Source organism: Cervus canadensis, chromosome 10, assembly GCF_019320065.1.
Source record: "Cervus canadensis isolate Bull #8, Minnesota chromosome 10, ASM1932006v1, whole genome shotgun sequence".
Lineage (NCBI taxonomy): Eukaryota > Metazoa > Chordata > Mammalia > Artiodactyla > Cervidae > Cervus > Cervus canadensis.
The window spans coordinates 73,734,688-73,753,260 of NC_057395.1; the positions used below are offsets into that span (position 1 = coordinate 73,734,688).

The window sequence follows — 18,573 nt, forward strand, 5'->3', positions numbered from 1 at the left end:
TGGTTTGGGTGCTCAGTGATTTCCTAAGGCTGAAGTTGAACACCTGGGTCTAGGTTTGCCGCAGTCCCCCTGCTTCCTATCCGTTTAAAACCCAGCAGGAGATTTCCATCTCTGGCTCCTGAGGCTCTTGCTTTGGGCCCAGAGTTTTTCTGGGTAGAGCCGAGGCTATTGTAGAGGCACTTACAGGACTAAAGAAAATAAATGTCCATGAATTTCTTCTTCAAGAAATTAAAAATTTTATTTGTGGACACTGAAATTTGAATTTCATGTTATGTTCACAAGTCAGAAATATATATATATATATATATATATATATATATATATATATATATTTTATTCTTTTCAACCATTTAAAAAATGTGAAAGCCATTATTCTGAGTTCAGGGACTGTACAGAAACAGCCAGCCAGCTGGGTTTGACCCAGAGACTCTAATTGCTAACCCTTGCCCTGGACTGTGCCCTCTGGCACCTCTGTACCCAGACGTGGTCGAAGCTCAGACAGGGAGAGCCAAGAGGCAGGATCGTGCGGTTTGTACAATGGGGCTGTCAGTTTCAGGAGGGCCCCGCCTTCAGGCCACTGATCACCACGCTCCAGACCACCGGCGCCCCGGCCTTGCCCACCTTACCTTTAAAGTCAAACCACCACTTGAGGGACGGCTTTTGTGATGGGAAGAAGAACAAGATGGTGACAACGGACACACCGGTGACAGCATCAGAAATAAACCTACAAGGACAAGGCCCCAAAGCATGTGACCCTGGGCATCTCAGCAGGCCAAGGTTTGGCAGCTTTGCAAATGAGGATTTGTGGAAGGGAATTAGGCCCACTGGGAAGGGGACGCTGTTGGAGGCCACCGATTGTGTTCTGCACTGCGCTCGGCAGGGATGCGAGCCGCCGGTGGATGCGAAAGCTCTTTATCCACAGCTCCCTGGGGTGTTTAGGCTCTGCTGGAGTCAAACCAATGTTTATCCTCCCACTTCAAGGACCCTAGGAAGAGGGATTTGATCAAGGAGGGGAGAATTTGAGAGACGCAGAAGGCTGGAGTCTATGGAACCCCTATGCATCACTGTAACCAGGGCCCCTGTGAAGCCCTGAGTGTATTTGTTCAGCTCCTGTTTGCACTCCTCCTGGGGTGGGCAGCTTAGCAGGCAAAGATGCAACCCAGAGATGCAGCTCACACCGGCAGAGCCCAGATGGAGCCACCGCAGAGCCCCTCAAAACCTCACCGCCACCTTCCAAGAATCCACAGCGTGTCCTGTGGGGATATCAAGCCCACCGAAGTCCCAGAGACAGTCCTCGGGGGCAGGTATCTTCCCTTTCAAATAAGGAATCTGAGGCTCAGAGAACAGCAGCAGCTTGCTCAGGGCCAGACCACGGTGCATAGAAGAGATGACCTTGAACTCAGATATTTCTGGCTCTGAGTTCAGTGAAGCACAGAGCCAAGTGCCAACAAAAGCGCTTTCAGCCCACACATTTGGGGAGAAGGGTATTCAAATGGCCAAGAAACTGGGAAAGATGGTCAGTATCAATGTACTAGAGAAACACAGATGAAAACATGTGCTAACAGACAAGTAAAACGTGAAAAGGGTGACAGTATCTAATGGGGATGTTGAGAAACACAGGCTATTGGTGGGAAAATAAACTTTCTGAAGGGGGAGTTGGCAGTACGTTTCAAAACTTTACGTGTGAATACCCCTTGATCTAGGAATTTATCTTCAGGGAATAATTGGGCTCTTGTACACAGATTATGTACCGGGATGTTCATTACTGATAAGAGCAAAAAAAAGGGGGGGGGGATTTTTAGTAGCGACATGGTTAAATAAATTGTGTATTATCATATATGTATAATGAAGTATCCCTTGCTTGTTAAAAAAAGATAAAAAATAATATCAACTATTATGTTTGACATGGAAATACAACTGCGATATCTTGTAAACGAAAAAAAAAAAGCAAGTTTTTTGGGACTTCCCTGGTGGTCCAGTGGTTAAGAATCCACCTGCAGGGGACACGTGTTCCATCCCAGTCCAGGAAGATCCCACATGTGGGGCAGCTGAGCGCCCAGTAGGTGCTCAGTAAAAGTTGATCGACTGAATGAATAATCGAATGAATGAACAAACCACGTGCTCAGGGCCACACAGTCTGTAGTGGCGGAAATGGCATTCGAACCCAGTTCTGTCTGATTCCAAATGCAGAGCTCTTATCACGCGAGAACCCAGATGTCTTATCACCCAGACCTAAGCTCTCTTGAGAGCAAAAGAAGGAACTGGTAATAACCACCGGGATGAGAGGCAGAAACCTAGCCCGGCTCTCCCCAGCGGCCCTGCCTCCTCAGCTCCGGGCGGCCCAGCCCCGCGGCTCCCCCGTTGGACTCCATCCCACGGGTCCCCAGAGTCTCACCCAGGGGTGAAGAGGCTGGCCCAGCCAGGGATGAACTTCGGGTCCCGGGAGAAGAGGAGGATGGCGAACACGCAGAACAGGATGAACACGGCCTGTTCGGCAAACCTGCAACAGAGATGTGAACACCACGGGGACCTTGGCCTTTGGCCTGAGAGCTGCAAGGGAAGGCCTGGGGCGGTGGCCTGCCGGGCGTGACTGGGCCCAGGCCCTGCCTCTGAGAGCCGGAAGCAGCAGTTCACCGCCTCGTGGTCCCGAGAGCGAGGGCTGGGTGTAAGGGGTTCCTTTCCTGGGGCTTCCACGATCCCCCAGCATCCTTCCTGAGCATCGGGCCCGCCTCCCTGCAAACTCTTCATATCATTCCCAGAGTCCTAGGGACACTCCAGAGAGAGAAAGAAAGCGAGACAGAGTCGGAAAAACAGAGAGGCAGGCAAGAGAGGAACAGTCACATATCCAGAATGGGGCAGATACGAGAAGGACGCACGTGGACAGAGGGGCAGACAGAGGCAGAAGAGAGGCTCCCCAGATGCTGGAGTAAATATCTACCCAGGGAGCCCCTTTCACAGACCAGGAAGCAGGGCCCAGACAGGGTTAGTGCTCTGCCCAAGGCCACCCAGGAAGTTAGTAGCACAGTCAGCCCTTGTGTGTGGGCCTGCCGACTCTTGGTTATTTTCAATTTAACATGCACTAAACGAGGTCCTGGGAGCCACCTGAGGCAGGGCCAGGTATCCCATGAACCAGGAGGGAAAGCGGGCATTAGGCAGGAAGGCGACACGTCCCCACTCCAAGTCCAGCCTGAGAGGTTTGCTGGTCCTCGGGGTATCGGCTCCGGTGCCAGGGCAAGAGGCTGACTGAGTTAGTCATCTCGCTGTCTCCAGGCTCCCAGGCTACTGGTCCTGAAATTCCCTCTGGACTCAACCCCCAAGAGGTAGCTCTCCTGAAAGTCTAGTGCCCAGTTCTCTTCCCACCCCAAGCAAGGATCCCTGTGCCACGTACTTGGTGGGCCCCAGACTCTGGAATTCCTCCCGAATCGTGTCTCGAGCCCTATTTTCTGCATCAGTTCTGAGCTCAGATTTCTTCTTCCTCCAGCCCCTGAAACAGAAAGCAGGAAAGTTAGGAGTGACCATTGCAGTCTAAAACACTTCCACTACCCACCTCCATCTGGCCAGGCCTTTTTGCCTCTGTTTTGGAGACTCCGTGACAGCCTGCTGGGTGGTCACCCTGCCTCTTTTTCCCTTTCTAAAATCTGTTCTGCCCACCTATAGCCTGGATGGTCTTTTAAAAATGGGGATCTGATCATTTGGCTTCCAGGCTAAAATCTTTTTTTGGGGTCAAACAGACTTAGGAATAAACCATACACACCAAGGAAATAAAATACAAAGTCCAGAAATAGACCCCACCATAAATGGGGATTGAGTCTATGATAAGGTTGGTGCCCCAGCTTGTTGTAGGAAAGATGACCGATTCAGCCAATGATGTGAGTACAGATCAATGGACTCTAACAGATCGTCCAGAAATAAACCCACACTTCTCTGGTCAATTGATTTCTGATAAAAGTAGCAACACCATTCAATGGGGAAAGAATAGTCTTTCATCAAACGGTGTTAAGACGACTGGATGCATGTGTCCATGCTCAGTTGCTCGGTCATGTCTGACTCTTTTGAGGCCCCGTGGACTACAGCCCACCAGGCTCCTCTGTCCAAGGGATTCTCCAGGCAAGCATACTTCATCACTGTGCCACCTGGGAAGCCCCAAGACAACTGGACAGCCACATGCAAAAGGATGAAAGTGGAACCTCCTACCTCTTGGTACATACAAAATTTAACTCAAAATGGTTCAAAGACCTAAATATAAGAAGAGCTAGACATATAAAATTTTTAGAAGAAAACATAGAGAAAAATTCTCATGGCTTCAGATTAGGCACATATTTCTTAGATATGACACAAAAATCACAAGCAAACAAAAATAAATTGACTTCATTAAAATGAAAAACATTTGTGTGTCAGGAAAAGGCATTGAGACAACTCGATAGTTATCTGGAACAAAAAAAATACTGACTCCAAACCTGTACCCCAAAGTTGCATCCTTACACTGTACCCTAAAGGACAAGCTCCAAATAGATGAAAAGATTTAAATGGAAAAAATACAAAAATACTAGAAGAAAACATGGGACTGTTCTTTCATATCTCCTATAATGGGAAGGAAGACCTTTCTAACTGCAATTGAAAATTCAGAAGCCACATGAGAAAAAATTGATAATTTCACCTCATAAAATGTTTCTAAAAGTTTCTGCACAGAATAAAGCATGATAAGCAAAGTGAAAAATCAGGGGGACAAATTGCAACTTATACTCAAAATAAGCACTAATCTTTCAATATGGAGAGAATACTAGAAATCAATACAACCAAGGCCAGCAATCAAGTTTTTAAATGCACAAAGGATATAAAACACAGTTTAACAATTCACAGGAGAGGAAATACCACGGTCTCCCATGAATATGTGAAAAGTTTTCATCTTATCCCTGAGTATGAAAGGTTCTTCAAAATTACTCCTAAAGTAAATGCAAATTATTTTTCTCTTATCAGATTGGCAAAAATCTACCTTGCTGCACGGAAACAGATGCTCTCATATATTGTATTTATTTTTTTGGCCACACCATAGAGCATGCAGGATCATAGTTCCCTGATCTGGTACTGAACCCAGGCCCTGCATATTGGGAGCACAGGGTCTTTTTTTTTTTTTTTTAATGTTCATCACAGCACTATTTATAATAGCCAGGACATGGAAGCAACCTAGATGCCCATCAGCAGACGAATGGATAAGGAAGCTGTGGTACATATACACAATGGAATATTACTCAGCCATTAAAAATAATTCATTTGAATCAGTTCTAATGAGATGGATGAAACTGGAGCCCATTATACAGAGTGAAGTAAGCCAGAAAGATAAAGACCAATACAGTATACTAACGCATATATATGGAATTTAGAAAGATGGTAATGATAACCTTATATGCAAAACAGAAAAAGAGACACAGATGTACAGAACAGAATTTTGGACTCTGTGGGAGAAGGTGAGGGTGGGATGTTTCGAGAGAACAGCATCGAAACATGTATATTATCTAGGGTGAAACAGATCACCAGCCCAGGCTGGATGCATGAGACAAGTGCTCGGGCCTGGTGCACTGGGAAGACTCAGAGGAATCAAGTGGAGAGGGAGGTGGGAGGGGGGATCAGGATGGGGAATACATGTAAATCCATGGCTGATTCATGTCAATGTATGACAAAAACCACTACAATATTGTAAAGTAATTAGCCTCCAACTAATAAAAATAAATGAAAAAAAAAAGGAGCACAGGGTCTTAACCACTGAACCACCAGAGAAGTCCCTTATATATTGTAAGTGGGGGAACATGTGTACTTAGTTGCTCAGTCGTGTCTGACTCTTTGCGACCCCATGGACTGCAGCCCACCAGGCTCCTCTGTCCATGAGGATTTCCCAGACAAGAACACTGGAGTGGGTTGTCTCCAGTCAGTTGGTTCCATCTCCAGGGATCTTCCCAACTCAGGGACCAAACCCATGTCTCCTACTTGGCAGGTGGATTCTTTTCCACTGAAAGTGAAAGTTGCTCAGTCATGTCCAACTCTTTGTAACCCCAGGGACTATACAGTCCATGGAATCCTCCAGGCCAGAATACTGGAGTGGGTAGCCTTTCCCTTCTCCATGGGATCTTCCCAACCCAGGGATCGAACCCAGGTCTCCTGCATTGCAGGCGGATTCTTTACTAACTGAGCTATCAGGGAAGCTGTATTCCACTGAGCCACCCAGGGACCCCAGGCTTCATTTTTATCCCCTCTCTACTAATGAAAAAATTAAAGAGGTAAAGCCTCAGAGAGGAGACAGAGTTGCTCGAGGTCACGCAGAACCATGATGTGAACTCTGGTTTATCTGAGTCCAATGTCTGGGTTTGCTTCTCTGGGCTAAGCCGGGCTTTGAACCCCAAATTTCTGCTCTGATGGGTCAAGAAATACCACAGTCAGAGCTCTTGTATTCTCAAGGGGTTTTCATAGCTCTTTGATCTAGAATAGCTCTTACTGGTCCCATTTTACAGATGAGAAAAATTAAGACCCACAGAGGTGAGGGGACTGAGTCAGAGAATGACTTTATGACATGCCTGTTACTCCAGCCCTGAGCTGTAGTTAGTATGCTCCTATGTTAGTATTTCCCAAAACCCACACATTCATAAAGGAAATCAGTCCTGAATATTCATTGGAAGGACTGATACTGAAGCTGAAACTCCAATACTTTGGCCACCTGATGCGAAGAGCTGACTCATTTGAAAAAAACCTGATGCTGGGAAAGATTGAAGGCAGGAGGAGAAGGGGACGACAGAGGATGAGATGGTTGGATGGCATCACCGACTCAATGGACATGAGTTTGAGTAAACTCTGGGAATTAGTGATGGACAGGGAGGCCTGGTGTGCTGCAGTCCATGGGGTCGCAAAGAGTCGGGACACGACTGAGCAACTGAACTGAACTGAACTGACATATTCACAACTCCCTTCACAAAAGTTCCTATGTCCATGTACCATGGGCTCCAACTAGATTTAGCATTTTAACTAAAGGCAGATATTTAAATAGAAAGCTTTCTATCACTCCCATAAATAGCAAACAAGAATCACTTGTCATACATAGAAAGTACCCACAAAAATAAAGACATGAAAGCAAAGCAACATTATCACATCTGGCTGGATACCACTGCTGGCTTAAGTCTCTGGACCTGAGGCTTGCTCTTCCTTTTTTAAAAGGATGATTTGGAAATGCTAGAGAGGTGTTAAAGTTTTTCCCCACCTTACTGAGACTTTCTCCCCAACATAAGCAGCGTTGATAAAGGAATATTTTTCTCACTATTGGAGTCAGTGTTATCTGATACCTTGTCCTCAGGCTGCCCCAAATTACCTCCTCTACTGAGGCCCCGTGAAATGAGAAACACTGCACATCTCCTGTGGTGTGAGTGTGGACCTGACTTAAGGAACAGCATGATTAGTGATTATTGATGGTGGGTGACATTCACCCAGGGCCTGGGCTCAGCAGGCAAGATCCCACCCCACCTGTAATCCCCACTCCCTGGGAGGCCAGGACGACTACCGGCACCACATCCGACTGGAAACTGGAAGGACTTCGGAAGGTCACTCGCTAGGCAGCGGGAAGCTGGGACTCCAGCCCGGCTCCGTCTGCCGCAAAGCTCAAGTTAAATGCCCGGGTACCTCAGGGTTATCCCTCCATAGAGGAAGGAGATCCAGAGCCAGCCCAGCAACAGGAACAGGAGCATGAGAGGAAAGGCGAAGATGAACCAGGAGCCGAAGTTCACCACGTCGCACTGTGGGAAGAAACTGGAGGAAAGAGGAGGTGAGAGCCGGCCACCAGCAGGCGGACGGGCGGACGCGCGCACACCTACAGAGGAAAACTAAGGTGAGTGTGCTCGGGGCTCACAGCGGGACTGGAGGGCTTCCGATTCCACCCCCTGTATGTTCTGAGTAATATACTGGGTTGGCCAAAAAGTTCATTCCATTTTTTTATGGTCTGGAAAAAAAACCCCAAACGAACTTTTCGGCCAACACAATATAAAGTTCCTATATCAGGTGTGATCAGAATAAACCACTACAATGTATTTGGGGAGCAAACACCAAGGTGAACACTCAGGGCAGCCATTTCTCTGTCACCCCAGGTGCCCTGCTGGAAAATCAGAACCTCATACAAACCTCATATTCCTTTCAAATACCTTCCTTCCCAACAAGAAGGTCCAGGCTTAAGCAATTAAACGTTGTATACGCTTTGCATGTAATTTGCATGCCCTTTACTCAAAATCCTTTATGTTGGATACTTTTACTTAAAGTTCCAGCATTTTCCCCCTAATCTCTTTTCAAGGCTTGCTCACATCAGAGCGAATAGGCAGCCTGAAAACCCTCTGACAGCAAATGCCTTCCCATGCCCCCATCCCCCAACTCAGGACTAGCCCCTGAGGGCCCCAGAGCCCCCATCTTCCCTGTCCATCCTTGTGGACAGCCTCCAGCAAGAACTAACACCGAACACCCCGCTTTGTCCTCCCAGCCGACTGCCCCTTTGCTGGCACTTCCTGCTAACCGAGGAGACGAACAGGTCACCCCAGATGGTCCCCACATCTGAAGCAGAACCATCTTGGCTTCTGGTTTTCAGTCTCACAGACAGGCCTTGCTCAAAGAATGGAGACGAAAAGACACCAAAGGTTTGCAGTGGGGGCTGAAATCAACAGGGAAAAGACCAGTGCCTGCCCCCCATGCCCAGCCTCCGAAATCAGCATCTCTGCAGCTGAGACCCAAGCATGTTTTTTTCCACCTTCTCTGGAGACTGTAAAATATACCCATGGCTGAGAATCACTGTTTTTTATGTAATCTTAAAATCAAAGGATTTGAGAATCTGAGAACAGGGTGGAGAGTTAAGGTTTTAAAATCAGCTTATGAGGTAAGACATGGATGTACTTAAGTTTTCTCATGAAAATAACTTTGATCATCCACAAGTATAGAACTGACTTACGTACACCAAACCCACTCTCAGGAAGACCAATGCAGTTAGCTATTCCTCCATCATCCCTGTAAATCCTTCATTCTTTGGTTGAATACCAGATAAAGACGTTGGCCAGCACATGGAGCCATGTTGAATATCAGAAAATTTTGTTGCTGTTTGTTTGTCAAATGCTTACATTCAGATTCATGTGGATTAATTTAATATATGGCACATCTCCACGGTAACAAAATCTTAGAAACCCCACCTCTCAGAATCCTGGAATCTGAAAATACTTAGAATCTTGAAATACAAAGATTTTTAACATCTTCAGACTAAGGGGTTTGGAAAAATGGAATTGATGTCAAACCATCGGAGAATCCATCTCTTTGATTCTCATGCCCTGACAAATGGCCACGCAACCTGTTTGAACAGTTTCAGTGATGGGGAGATTTTACCTGGCAGCGTCCACTACACTGCTGGTCCACGTGCCTGGCTGTAAGGCTTCTCACGGGACATCACAGCCACACACCAGTGCCTCCCACTGGGGTTGGTTTCAGGAGATGTCACGTCATGTCACCCCTCTGCTCTCAGCTCTCCTCTGACTCTCCTGACAATGACTGCCCTGGTCCTCTTACCTAATTCCCTTCTGCACCCCAGCCTGGCCAGTCTTTATGCTGCTTCCCATCTTTGTACGGGCTGTTCCTTCTGTCTGGGATGCTCTTCCCTCCTTTGTCCACAAAGTTCACCCCCTCACTTCTAGGTCTCTGCTCAAATGCCACCATATTAGAGGGATGCACAATACCGACCAACCTCGATAAAACAGCACCCACTCCTGTTACCTCTGCCCCCTTCTTCTGCCCGATTTTATTTCATAACGTATCACGCCAACATACTATATATTCTCTTGCTTTTTCCTTTATTGTTTGTCTCTCCCACCAGAATGGAAGTTCCCCAGAGCAGGGATTTTGCTGGGTTTTGTGCATCGCTGGGTCCCCAGAGCCTGGACAATGGTAGACACCCAAGACACATCCCTGGATGTTGGGTGAAGGAGGAGAGGAGAAGAAGAGGCAGAAACCCCAGCGCCGGGGATGGGGAGCACACGCTCTTACCTCTTGAGCTGGCCGAGCAGGATGAGGTTGGGGGCTGTGCCCGTGAGGGTGGCCGTGCCCCCGATGCTGGCCGAGTAGGGGATGGAGATGAGGAAGCCCTTCCAGATGTTCCTGCGATATTCCTCCTCCTTCTTGGAGGTAGGCTGGAGATCCATTGGAGCCTCTGCCTCCTCAGGGCAGTCTTTGCTTTAAACAAACCCAGAGAGAAGCCATTCAGAATTCCTGGTCTTGTGGAGAAACACACTGCCCGGGATGGGAGAGCTAAGTGAACTTTCTAGAAGGCAACTGGCATAGGAACCAAACACTTCTAAAAATGTGCAACTCTTCAGCTTAAGCGTTCTACTCTAAGAAATTGTCCTAAATTAATACTTGGTATTAAATATAACTTAAATGGAAAATTTAATTTAAACATCCATCAAAAAACGATTGGCTAGATTAAGACGATCCTGTTTCTGGATGGAATACCAAAGCAGTTATTAAAAATGGTGATTTAGATGGGTATTTATTCAGATGAAAGATGCCCATTATATAAAGTGAAAAGGTAGGTAACAGCACTACTTACTTCTTTTATTTTAAAAATATACACATAATTCATGAATATATGAGTATTAAGAAAAGTCTAGAATGGTATACACAAAGCTGCTTTGGGGACTTTCGCAGGGATGGAATTGTGGATTTTTTCCCCCCCTTTTACTTTTTATTTGTATTTTCTGGGTTATTTTCCTGGTACCTTTGGGTAGTTTGGGAAATAATAAAGTTAAAAATTGTTAATTATATAATTAAAAGATAATGATGCTGACACAAACTTATTGAGGTGAAAAGACATCCACTACACCCACTTAGCTGAGATGATAGGTTATAAAATGGCATATGTAGCATGGTCAGTTATTTTGTTAAAAATACACACACACACACACACACAAACACACACACATATATATAGATAAATGGTCTAGAACGGTATTCACTTAACTCTTCTATCTTTGGGACTGAGGTGCTGAGTACATTTTTCTTTTTGTTTAAGAGTTCTTTTTCTTTTTACTTGTGCAATTATAAAATGTTTATTAGTGGATGAAATTAAGAATTGTCTTTGTGTAACAAATCAATTTTTTTAAAAAGAATGTAAGACACTTCAAATATCTTGGGGCCTTAATTACTAACATGAAGGGCCCCTTTTCCAGTGGGTAGTGGGGATGTGACCTGGGGTCTAAAAAGAAGAGAAGGGCTGGAAGCAGCTGGAGACAGAGGCCATGGCCTGATGATCCAGAGTGAGAGGCCCGGTCAGACACCTGTGGGCTCCCTCGGACTTGGGGCTCCAACCAGACTGAGCCTCACAGGAGAATAAGAGCAGAAAGGGCTCTTGTGCACCCCCTTCCTTGTTTGGATGGAAAACTGAGGCCCAGAGTGGGGCTTGAAGAAAGTAGGGAAAACCACTAGACCACTCAGGTATGACCTAAGTCAAATCCCTTCTGACTATACAGTGGAAGTGGCAAATAGATTCAAGGGATTAGATCTGATAGACAGAGTGCCTGAAGAACTATGGATGGAGATTCGTGACATTGTACAGGAGGCAGTGATCAAGACCATCCCCAAGAAAAAGAAATGCAAAAGGCAAAATCATTGTCTGAGGAGGCCTTACAAATAGCTGTGAAAAGAAGAGAAGCTAAAGGCAAAGGAGAAAAGGAAAGATAAATACAGGGTTCTTCTGAATACAGGGTTCCAAAGAACAGCAAGGAGGGATAAGAAAGCCTTTCTCAGTGATCAGTGCAAAGAAATAGAAGAAAACAATAGAATGGGAAAGACTAGAGATCTCTTCAAGAAAATTAGAGCTATCAAGGGAACATTTCATGCAAAGATGGGCACAATAAAGGACAGAAACATTATGGACCTAACAGAAGCAGGAGATATTAAGAAGAGGTGGCAAGAATACACATAAGAACTATACAGAAAAGATCTTCATGACCCAGATAATCACGATGGTGTGATCACTCACCTAGAGTCAGACATCCTAGAATCTGAAGTCAAGTGGGCCTTAGGAAGCATCACTACGGACAAAGCTAGTGGAGGTGATGGAACTCCAGTTGAGCTATTTCAAATTCTAAAAGATAATGCTGTGAAAGTGCTGCACTCAATGTGCCAGCAAGTTTGGAAAACTCAGCAGTGGCCACAGGACTGGAAAGGTCAGTTTTCATTCCAATCCCTAAGAAAGGTAATCCCAAAGAATGCTCAAACTACCACACAATTGCACTCTTCTCACACACTAGTAAAGTAATGTTCAAAATTCTCTAAGACAGGCTTCAACAATACATGAACCAACAACTTCCAGATGTTCAAGCTGGATTTAGAAAAGGCAGGGGCACCAGAGATAAAATTGCCAACATCCATTGGATCATAGAAAAAGCAAGAGAGTTCCAGAAAAATATCTACTTCTGCTTTATTGACTATGCCAAAGCCTTTGACTGTGTGGATCACAACAAACTGTGGGAAATTCTTCAACAGATGGGAACACCAGACCACCTTACCTGCCTCCTGAGAAATCTGTGTGCGGGTCAAGAAGCAAAAGTTAAAACTGGACATGCAACAACGGACTAGTTCCAAATTGGGAAAGGAATACATCAAGGCTGTATATTGTCACCCTGTTTATTTAACATCTATGCAGAGTACATCATGCAAAATGCCAGGCTGGGTGAAGCACGAGCTGGAATCAAGATTGACGGGAGAAATATCAATAATCTCAGATATGCAGATGACACCACCCTTATGGCAAAAAGTGAAGAAGAACTAAAAAGCCTCTTGATGAAAGTGAAAGAGGAGAGTGAATAAGTTGGCTTAAAACTCAACTTCAGAAAACTAAGATCATGGCATCTGGTCCCATCACTTCATGGCAAATAGATAACAGATGGGGAAACAGTGGAAACAGTGGCTGACTTTATTTTTTTGGGCTCCAAAATCACTGCAGATGGTGACTGCAGCCATGAAATTAAAAGATTCTTACTCCTTGGAAGGAAAGTTATGACCAACCTAGACAGCATGTTAAAAAACAAAGACATTACTTTGCCAACAAAGGTCTGTCTGGTCAAGGCTATGGTTTTTCCAGTAGTCATGTATGGATGTGAGAGTTGGACTATAAAGGAAGCTGAGCACTGAAGGATTGATGCTTTCGAACTGTGGTGTTGGAGAAGACTCTTGAGAGTCCCTTGGACTGCAGGGAGATACAACCAGTCCATCCTAAAGGAGATGAGTCCTGGGTGTTCACTGGAAGGACTGATGCTGAAGCTGAAACTCCAATACTTTGGCCACCTGATGCAAAGAACTGACTCATTTGAAAACACCCTGCTGCTGGGAAAGATTGAAGGCAGGAGGAGAAGGGGATGACAGAGGATGAGATGGTTGGATGGCATCACTGACACAATGGACATGGGTTTGGGTGGACTCCGGGAGTTGGTGACGGACAGGGAGGCCTGGCGTGCTGCAGTCCATGGGGTCGCAAGCAGTCAGACACGACTGAGCAACTGAACTGAAATGAACTGAGAGTGGGGCTGGGGTCTGCAACCAATGGACATGGAGCTCCAGAGGTTAGAGATCAGTTCTTTTCCAACAGACTCAGCACAAGCTCTGCCTGGGTAGATGATTAAAACAGGTTCCCAGGTTGCAAGGTGGTGAGTGGCGGGGCCAACTACAGAACCTGTATCTCAAAGGTAGACTCAAAGCCCCCAGACATGGTGCCAGGAAGGAGCACAGGCCTCAGGATAAGACAAACTGATGTAAAATCATGTCCCTATCTGCTAGACACTCCATCAGTTTCCATCTCATTCAAAGTCAAAACTACATCAATGGCCTGCAGGGTCCCACATGCTCTGTCCCCCACCAGTGCCCTCCTGCCACACAAGCAATCTCTGTGACCCCACCTCCAGCCACACTAGCTTCCCGGCTGCCTTGAACTCTCAGGACTTTGTACCTGCTGGCCCCTCTGCTAAGAATACTCTTCCCACAGATTCCCCAGGACCCTTCACCTCTCCCAGGTGTTTGCCCGAGAATGATCTTCTTGGTGAGGTCTTCCCTGACACACATTTAAATGCTGCCCTTTCCCCCACTCCAGCCCCCTCCCTAGCCTGCTTTCCTGCTTTGTTCTGTTCATTGCCATGTGCCTGACAGTACCTGGCTCATGGTAAGTTCTCCATAAATTTGCTGAATGAAGGAAGCAGACCTGACTGATGCCCAGCAATGATGCCTTGAGCAAGTCACTTTACTCCCTGCTGTTTGCCTCCTCATCATGAAATTGAGATAACGATACCATTAATAACAAGCATTACCATCTGTGCATGGAAGGCCTAACAACTGGCTTTATCTACATGATCTCATTTAATCTCAAAAACAACCCTCAAAAAGAACCCAGGTGGGTTTCTGACATCATGTCCAGTTGGTAGGTGAAACTGAGTTTCAGAGAGGGGGAGTGACGTGTGCAAATCAACAGAGCCGGTAAGTGGCAAAGCCAGGGTTCAAAGTCAAGTCTGCTTGACCCCAAGCACCCAGGTCTTATATCCTCACTGCTGTGTACAAAAGACACCAAAGACTAAGTGTGCTGTCAATGTCCAGAGGCTTCCTGAATCACACAGGTGTGTAGGGCTGCTACTGTCTCGGGATCTTTTGTCTGCAGACAAAGCTTTAGCTTGGCCCGGCACACCCTCTCCTCCTTGACAGTCATGTGGATTGTGCCTCCTGCTCTTCTGGTCCCTCCTTCCAGACCCTTCACCTCAGCAGACCTTTAGGGGTTTACTGTACTCCCCTGCTCATCCCACACTTTCTTTTTTCAAGGAGGCTGGAGCTCGGGGAGAAGAGGTGGAAACTTGGGCATCGGGTCATTGGGAGAAGAATTGGGGGGTGGGGATTGCCTGCAGCATGGAATTCTTGTTCATCCTCTCCTTGGATCAAGCATGGGCTCCTCTTTGAATTTCACCAGGAGAACTCACTCTTCTGCGCCGGCAATGAATTGCATCTCCGTGGGCGCAGTGTGCAGGCCGTTTTTCCGCACAGCAGCTAGGAGGAAAGAGCACAAGGTCTTTAGTGGAATGTAGCAGGTGGGACAGAAGCGTCCCCTTCTTGTGCAGTCAATCAAGAGTACTTCCTCAGGTCCCGGCCTATACTAGTCATTGGGTTTCAAAAAAAAAAAAAAAAGACACTCAAAATTCCATCCTTCTACCCCACCTTTTCCTATTAGGAGAGGGCTTCTGGCCTGTGGGCAGGAAGTTAGCCGCAAGGCAGCTGGACAAGCCATAACTCAAGCCTAGGCTAACCTCAACTGTCACTGTCAAGGGGATGTTTGGGAAAGACCAGCTATGAGTGGTAATGGATCAGCAACAGGATGGGTGACCCCAATCTGCCACTCATTCAAAATGCATTTATTGAGCACCTACTATGTACTATTGACCATCAGCTTGGGGTACACAGTGAATAATATAGGACAATGTCCTTGCTACCACGAAAGCTCTATTCTAGAGAGGATGACTGACAATAATCAAAGAAAGAAAACTTCAGGTTGTGATGAAAGTGGTGGAGGAAGTAAGTGTGGGCAAAGCAATGGAAAGTGACTGCAGAGTAGGGAGGAGGAGCAGGTAGACTCGTGATCAGGTCAACAGAGGAGACATATGAGCTGATGGCATTTGAGCTGAGACCTCAAGGATTAAAAGGAGTCAATCATATGAAGAGTGGTGGGAAGAGGGGTTGGGATAACAGGAACAGCAAGTGCAAAGGCCCTGAGGAGAGAGTGTGTCTGGTGTGTTGGGAAGCAGAAGGAAGACCCATGGAGATGGAGGGGCCTGATGGAGAGGGAGACTAGGAGGAGGTGAGGTGGGAGATGGGGCAGGGGCTGGGGTGGCAGGAAGTAGTCTGGATCACACACAGGTCTTGGGGTTCACAGTAAGGATTTTAGCTTCTCCTCTGAGCTAGCTGGGAGTGGAGCCAGGGGAGAGTTTGAGCAGAGGAGAGTCAGATAAGGATATGACTTCATTTCTAAAGAATACCTTGCTTGACAGGTCAGTCTCCCCACAGGAGAAAACTGAAGAGATTAAAATTTCCTGCAGCTGAAACCATCACCAAGAGCAAAAGAATCCATCCCTGGGCATTGGAAGTGTGAGTAATAACTGAACACATGGGTTCAGGGGTCAAGTCTCCATCAGTTGCTTTGTGACCTTAGATCAATGTGGTTCTCAGCTGGGGTCGATTCTGCCTCCAAGGGACACTGGACAACATCTGGAGACATTTTTGGAGGCCAGAACTGAGATGAAGATGGGGGGGTGCTACTGGTACCTAGTGGTCAGTGGTCAGGGATGCTGCCAAACATCTTGTAGTACATGAGTCAGCCCCCACAAGCAAGAATTTTCCCACCTAATTTGTCAAATAGTGCCAAAGTTAAGAAACTGGCTTAGATAAATCCCTTAACCGCCTTGAACTTCTTTAATCCATAAAATGGAAGTAATAATTCCCCTGGGGTCATCAAGAGGATTAAAGAGTTGATTTATTTGCTATAGACAGAATATTTTCATTCCCTGCCCCCCCCTCCCAAATTCAAATGTTGAAACTTAACCCCCAGTGTGATGGTGTTAAGAGGTAGTGCTTTGGGAGGTGACTAGGTCATGAGGGTGGAGCCCTCATGAATGGGATTAGTGCCCTTATAAAAGACCTCACAGAACTCCCTTGCCACTTCTACCATGTGAGGACACAACCAGATGACAGCCAGGCTGTCTGTGAATCAGGAAACAGGCCCCCAACAGATGCCAGATCTGCTGGTGCCTTGATCTTGGACTTTGCAGCCTCCAGAATGGGGAGAAATAAATACTCAGCCTGTGGTGTTTTTGTTGTAGCAGCTTGAACAACTGAAACACCATTTAAAGCAAGGACCGGCAAACTTCTTCTGCAGAAGGCCAGACAGTAAATATTTTCGGCTTTGGAGGCCATATGATGTCTGTTGTCACCACTCAAATCTGTCATGGTATCATGAAAGCAGCCCTAGATAATACAGAAATGAATAAGTGTGACTAAACCTTTATTTTTGGACACTGAAAATTTTATATAATCTTCACATGGCATACAATCTTCTGCTTGATTTATACAACTATTTAAAAACATAAGAGCTATGCTTAGCTCACAGGCTAGATGAAAAACAGGTGGCAGGCTAGATTTGGTGCACCCAAGTTTGCCAGCCCCTGAATTTAAAAATTCAGGAATCAGAGCACTAGTGAGGATTCGGGAAATGTGGGTTACTATTAAGAAAGAACAGGAAAGTGGCCCCTGGAGTCTGGAACTGGTCTGAGCCAGATACAACACATCATTCTCTTGGTCCTAAATAATCTTATACATCACTGACTCCAGACAGTCACACTGATAAAAACAGCCGGAGCAAGGACACTGTAACCTTGTTTAAGCGCAAAGCTACTTGGCACCCACAAAATACCAAGCATCCCCTTCTCTTGCTAAAGAAATGGCTACTTCTTATCTAATCACAGAATTGTCCCCAGGTTTCTTTTTTTTCTGTTCGCTTTGTTTTTGGCTGAGCTGGGTCATCCTTGCAGCGCATGGGCTAAGTTGCCCTGCAGCATGGAAGATCTCAGTTCCCGACCAGGGATGGAACCCACATGTCCCGTATGCAGGGTGGATTCTTAGCCACGGGACCCCCAGTTTCTGACAGCACCCAACCTAAAGCAAACCCTGCTTCCTTAGGTCCCCACCCCCACCCCAAATGCCCCAACCCAAGTCCGAATAGTGAGGGGTGCTTTCTAACATCTCCGAGTCCTTTGTCATTGCCCGTGGTGTGTGTTTTTCCTCACTGCAGCAACGATAACAAACTCAGCCTGTTTAACTGCAAACGCACTTTGCCCACTTTGAACACACGGAGGAAGGGTCTAGACTCCAGCTCTGGCCCTTTCCCTGTCTCACCCCAGGGGCCTGGGGAAGCCTCTTCCCTTCTCCACTCTGGGCTGTTCTTTTCCTGCTGGTACCACGAGGGAGCAGGGTTCCACGGTGGCTGACTCTGTCGTTTTTACTGCACCTGAAGCTGGGGTCTGAAGGCTAAATTCAGATCGTCTCACCCTGGGCCATGGGGACAAGGGCCTCAGGGCTCCCGTGGTGGGAGCTCACGTTCAAACGCAATGCCCAAGGCTGGATGCCAGGGCACTAAAGCAGGAAATGAAGGGTTGCTCATAGGACACTGATGCTGTTGGAGGGGGAGGAGGGATGCAGAGTCACTCCCCGGGGGCTGGCCAGACAGGGAGAACTCTGACCCAGTGACTCCCAGCCGCCACCCACCTCTCGCTCACCCTGTACTCTTCTTGCTCGTTCAGGAACGGCTGTCCCGCAGCATCAGATACTTGCAAAGCTCACTAGCATCTCAGGTATACCCACAGCCCACCCTCCTCAGCCCTGGATGAACATTAGAATGTCCTGAGAAAGCCCAGGCCCCACTCCGGAGGTTCTGGTTTAGAGGCTCTGGGGCCTCAGTATTTTTCGAAAGCTCTACAGGTGGTCCTATTGTGC

General features: G+C 46.7%; 1 protein-coding gene across 4 annotated transcripts in view; it reads right to left on the reverse strand.

Moving 5' to 3' along the window:
* Window positions 1-18,573, reverse strand: part of SLC13A3 (solute carrier family 13 member 3) — a 102,108-nt gene that overhangs the window by 15,285 nt on the left and 68,250 nt on the right. For 3 of the 4 annotated variants that reach the window (XM_043479152.1, XM_043479153.1, XM_043479151.1), the window contains 6 exons: window positions 15,015-15,081; window positions 10,045-10,230; window positions 7,660-7,785; window positions 3,389-3,484; window positions 2,396-2,500; window positions 627-724 (listed from right to left, as the gene is read on the reverse strand). In XM_043479152.1, coding sequence (XP_043335087.1) covers window positions 627-724; window positions 2,396-2,500; window positions 3,389-3,484; window positions 7,660-7,785; window positions 10,045-10,230; window positions 15,015-15,081 — 678 coding nt within the window. The remainder of the gene's footprint in view (window positions 1-626; window positions 725-2,395; window positions 2,501-3,388; window positions 3,485-7,659; window positions 7,786-10,044; window positions 10,231-15,014; window positions 15,082-18,573) is intronic. The other variant, XM_043479154.1, reaches the window with a different exon arrangement.